The sequence below is a fragment of the Drosophila grimshawi genome, unplaced genomic scaffold, assembly GCF_018153295.1.
Source record: "Drosophila grimshawi isolate 15287-2541.00 unplaced genomic scaffold, ASM1815329v1 contig_1367, whole genome shotgun sequence".
Lineage (NCBI taxonomy): Eukaryota > Metazoa > Arthropoda > Insecta > Diptera > Drosophilidae > Drosophila > Drosophila grimshawi.
In genome coordinates this window covers 10,193,573-10,198,684 of record NW_025062889.1, presented here as the reverse complement: position 1 = coordinate 10,198,684, position 5,112 = coordinate 10,193,573, and the positions used below count along the sequence as shown (strand labels likewise).

At 39.8% G+C, this 5,112-nt stretch overlaps 1 protein-coding gene across 2 annotated transcripts; it reads left to right on the top strand.

The window, feature by feature from the left end:
* On the top strand, nt 1-3,231 carry LOC6561179 (putative phosphatidate phosphatase). 2 transcript variants are annotated; one of them, XM_032734492.2, is made up of 6 exons: nt 1-668; nt 2,010-2,161; nt 2,235-2,462; nt 2,511-2,708; nt 2,776-2,952; nt 3,032-3,231. In XM_032734492.2, the coding sequence occupies exons 1-6, from the start codon at nt 317-319 to the stop codon at nt 3,047-3,049; spliced, it is 1,125 nt and encodes a 374-aa protein (XP_032590383.1). In that variant the 5' UTR covers nt 1-316; the 3' UTR covers nt 3,050-3,231. The 2 variants fall into 2 exon arrangements, with proteins under 2 accessions (XP_032590383.1, XP_001986345.2); XM_001986309.3 differs by having other exon boundaries at nt 2-668; nt 2,529-2,708.
* The last annotated feature ends 1,881 nt before the right edge of the window (nt 3,232-5,112 follow it).

Sequence of the window (5,112 nt, the reverse complement as noted above, 5' to 3'; positions counted from 1 at the left end):
CGCTTATCACTCACCAAAAAAAAAAAGAAAAGACAACTTTGTAAATGATTTTCGTTACCCATCGAAGCCAAAGCAAATAGACCAGTTTCGTTTCCGATTCCATTAGCGTCTGCCCAGAAACTCGCCACTTTGCCTTATTTACTATTTACCAACGTGCACTTCAAATATTTGGGCTTCTGCTGATAACCAAAAAAAAAAAAACATAAAATAAAATAAACAAAAAAAAAATGCCCACACACGACACTCGCAAGGTGCAATAGGAGCAGCCCACACACCCACACCCACACACACACCCTCGCACGCAATTGCCGCAAAAATGAGCAGCTTGCGTCCTGCAAGTGTCTGCGATACGACGCCGTTGCAACGCTTCGAAAGTCAAAGCAGCAGCGGCGAGGAGCCTTCATCGCCAACAGCAGCGAGCATCATTGCCGCAACGCAACAACACCAGCAACAACAACAGCAGCAGCACCATCATCAACAGCAGCAGCAGCAGCAACATCATCACAACAATAACAACAACATTGGCAACAATGTCAAAGTTGATTTACAGCTGCCACCGTTTGTTGGGGGAGTGGTTGCCACACAAGCGAGTGTTGCCCCGCAACGCAATCGCGGTACAGCTCACATCTTTGGACGCATCCTGATCGACCTGAGCCTGCTCAGCTGCGGTGAGTGTTGAACTCCTTTTTATATACACATTAAATAAATAATAGATAATACAGCAACTACTTTCTGTAAAAAGATCGCCCGGGAAATTAGAAAGTCTGTAAAATTTAGACTATTTTGCAGAAATGTCTTTTATAATAATATATATTATTCAAAATGTTTGGTATTTGGTGGAATCGTCGAAGACGTATGATAATAATAAAAACAAAGTTAAGTAAACCAAACATAAAAATATAATCCTTGAAATTTAACACATTTTTTCAAAATTTTACAAAATGCCATCCTGGAATTAAGAATATTCGATCCATTAATTGAACTCTGACTTGCCAAGTTTGTAAAATATTCCATGAATTTACACAGAACTAAAGTATTTTATTTAATGACTCAAGTTGTTGTTGTCTTCTTGTTGCACATTGTGGCCTAAATATGTGTCTTATGCGAGTTTCTAGAGTCGCAACTATCTACTATCTACTATTATCGGGCAGCTGGTTGGCGCCACTTCTTCATATCACCGTGGTTAATTTAACCGTGAGCGAATCGCGCTTTTTGTGCATTAATTGAATAATAATATCACATGGAATTGTGAAAAAAATATTTCCAACTGCGTTGGCATCTTTATTTTCCATAATGAATAAGCATTTTTGCTGGTGCTTATGGGGGGTCTGATTAGCAGCTGCCCAACAGAGGATGGATGCCCAAAGTGATACAGAAATGCTTGCAACACACCAACAGAATGACCACTGACCACCATTTGTGGCCTCAATCAGCGGCCAAATACGAAATAACTTCGCCCATCGAGTGTTGTCTGATTTATATATTTAACTTAATTTACGCAAATGTTTGTGGGGTGAATTTATTATTGTGCGAGTAGCAGCAGCATTGTGAAAACAATCAACAATCAACAACAACAATAGAAACAACAACATCATTTATCAGCTTGATTTTGAATTGGAACTGGAACTGAAACTGAAACTGGCTGTGGCTCGGCTTGTTTATCCAGGTCTCATTTGGGCATCATCATCAACAGCGGACCTTGTTGCGATGAGGCAGTGAATCTGACACAGATGTATACTATGATGATCATGATAGATATTTCGCTCAATTATAAAATGCACAACTATCTATAGATAGTTGTAGATACTCATAGAAAACATGGCCCCAAAATATATATCTAATTCCAAGCAAAAAATCAATAGCTCGGCCTCTAAAAGCCTATTTCATTCAATTCAATTTCGAAAAATTATGGTTTCTACTTTTTAAAAATGTTTCCAATATTTTGAAATTATTTCTACAAAATAAGAAAAAACTTGGCAATAACCAAATTATAAATGATATTCTTACAGTTGGTTTGACCATGCTGGGTTTCTCGCTGTGGTTGGAGCCCTACAAGCGCGGCTTTTTCTGCAGTGATCTCTCGCTAAAGCATCCCTACAAAGAGTCCACCATACGCAGCTGGATGCTGTATCTGATGTGTGCAGCGTTGCCCGTCTCTATGGTAATTATAGATGACTACAATAATCAAGAGAGCTGCTTGTCTAATTTTGTCGTTTTGTTTCGTATTTGCACAGATTTTGCTGGTTGAATTCTACCGGGCGCAGGATAAGCACAAGTATCAGGCCAACTATCACTGCCAGCGGGAGGGCAGCGGCTACTATATGTGCCACATGGAGCTGCCACATTGGCTGCTCGAATGCTATCGCAAAATTGGCGCCTTTGTTTTTGGCCTGGGCCTGCAGCAGCTAACCACGGACATTGCCAAATATGCCATTGGACGTCTAAGGCCACATTTCTTTGATGTAAGTCGAAAGATCGTCGATCGTCACAATTATTATTTTTAACCAAAGTCTGTCTCATGCCTGCAGCTATGTCAACCTGTGTTGCCCGACGGCACCAGTTGCAGTGATGCGATCAATGCGAATCGCTACATTGAGAATTTCACATGCACAGCACTCAATATGAGTGCCAAGCGGCTGAAGGATGTGCAATTGTCGTTTCCCAGTGGTCATGCCAGTTTCGCCTGCTATTCCATGGTCTATTTGGTGGTGCGTGCTCAACTGCTATTTTAAGGCTGTCTAAACAAACTGAGTAATTACCATTTTTTTTCCTTAGATTTACTTGCAGCGTCGCATGCACTGGTCGCGCCACCGCATGCTGCGCCACTTGTTGCAGTTTCTGCTGCTCATGTTCGCCTGGTATACGGCGCTCACCCGCATCTCCGACTACAAGCATCACTGGTCGGATGTTGTGGCCGGTTCGGCCATTGGACTCACCTATGCCCTTGTCGTTGTAAGCTAACACAAATATATATTTATATATATTATATTTATAATATGAACTCATTTATTTATCTCTATCTCTGTTGCAGACTTGGACACCTTGGTAACCAAACCGCCTTCGGTCTTCGTTTTAAATTGAAGTTGTTTCAATTGAGGCATCGTCTTTACATGTGCAACAAAACTATATTCATATTTTAGTGTTAACAACTAACTTTTACTATCATTGAACATTGCTCATAAATTGTATGTGTGTGTGTATGTGTGTGTGCCTGTGTGTGTTGCTTGTGTGTGTTGCTTGTGCGCTTTTGTTTACTTTTACTTAATACAATTTTAAAGTGTGTATCTGACTAGAATTGTGTGTGTTTCATTTATTATCAACGAATGCTCTGACTTTGAATCATCTATAAACATTTTAATGGGATATGCTTTGATTTGGTTTATAGTATATATCTATTTATAATTGATAAACTGAACAAACCAATATCATTCACTCGACTATAGCAGTTCTAGCAGCTTATGCAAGTAGTTAATAATAATGCGTTTCTGATGAACTGTTTTATGCAATGCGTTTTTGGTTTTCCATTATGATTTAGTCCAACTACTATAAACTACGTGTTATAAATAACATTTTAGGCGGGCTTAAACAGACTTATAAACATTGTGTGTACTTGCATAACGTGTTATTATTATTATTAATATTTGGGGCCACTTATGCACTGAGCTCGATAACGATTTTAAGAATTTTAGTCGGGTTAAGGGTGTCTAGAAACCGGTGAGTATTTAAAGTCTTTTCTTCCCCATGGATATTAATTGCTTAAATCATTTCTGATTATAACTTAAAGCAAGTGCTTATTTTTTCAATTAAAATCATTACGGGCAAACCATGGAAGGCCAATACCACCAGCAAGTGCAGCAGATTCAGAATGGAAATATGAAAGCCAACTGGTTTCAATATAGCCAGAAAAATTATTGCGAGAAGACTTAATTTTGTTGCGGTGTTTTGACAGCCCATATGAATGTTGAAGCAGATCAGATTATATCTAATAACCGGTGAAATATTGATATTTAAATGAACAAAGTGAATTGGCGACCACCAGTTGGTAACGGAAACTGAAAGCTGTCGTTTTGGCCTGACTAACTGGCTCGCTGCTGGCCATAATCATAACACAGACAAAGATACGTTCTGCACTTGCCGTTAGCTGACGATTGAAATTGTCGATTGTAATTACCAAATAGAGCCAGATTATCACTTGACTGGACTTGACTCATGGCCAGCCTAAAAGCGAGTGCTGGCCTCGAACAGTTGGCCAATTTGCTTGATGCTGGGCCCGGTTTTTAAAAAATAATCACTGCCACAATCTTGCTCCTTGTCCGGTCGCACTCCAGTTGGCCATTTGCATGCAATTTGCATATTAATCGAGTTTATTGCCATTGCTCGACACTCGACACGAGCCCAACTTGCTGGCTGATCAAGAAGATGGGACACTAGAAGTGGCAGCAGGCGGAACATCCCAGCAGCCCCATCACTCACTCAGCACTCAGTCACTCAATTTGTTGGGGATATATACATATATGTATAGATATGTGGTCAATCAGCTATCAGCACTTAACCAAAAGCAGTGAGATTGATGCGGTTGTAAAATGTGTCCATGAAACATTGGCGTTGTTAATTCTTTACGAAAGAAACACTCCATCGTCATTCAATACACTCGACACTCAACACTCGATTGTCGACATTCGACAATTAGATGAATGCATTTGAAATGCCTGTTTGGCAATTAACACAATTTTTATATAGCTTTTATCGCAACCATTTCGTATCTGTTTTCCCCCAAAAACAACCAACCAACCAACAAACAAACAAACAGAAATTTTCCCCATTTTGAGAGGCGCTTTTCAATTGCATTTGCTGCATCTGCTCAGTCATTCAGCGCGATTCGTGTCGTCTGTCAATGGCTGGCTTCAAGTTTATGACTCTTATCTATCCATCTATCTATCTATCTATCCAACTATCTATCTGTATATCTGCTTGTATTTTACCACTCTTTTGATGGGTATGACAAATGCCCGAGGGTGCAATTGCAATTCTTGTTTGGGGTGTAAGCGCATTATTCCGTAAAATTGGCCAACAATTCAGGCGCAACATTCATTTTGAAGCATGAAAGGTAGT

Bases quoted from the DNA above. Each gene is read 5' to 3' on its own strand.
- LOC6561179 (XM_032734492.2), top strand. From the start codon at position 317: ATGAGCAGCTTGCGTCCTGCAAGTGTCTGCGATACGACGCCGTTGCAA. The intron at 2,162-2,234 runs GTAATTATAGAT...GTATTTGCACAG, and splicing joins CAGCGTTGCCCGTCTCTATG to ATTTTGCTGGTTGAATTCTA. The intron at 2,709-2,775 runs GTGCGTGCTCAA...TTTTTTCCTTAG, and splicing joins ATTCCATGGTCTATTTGGTG to ATTTACTTGCAGCGTCGCAT.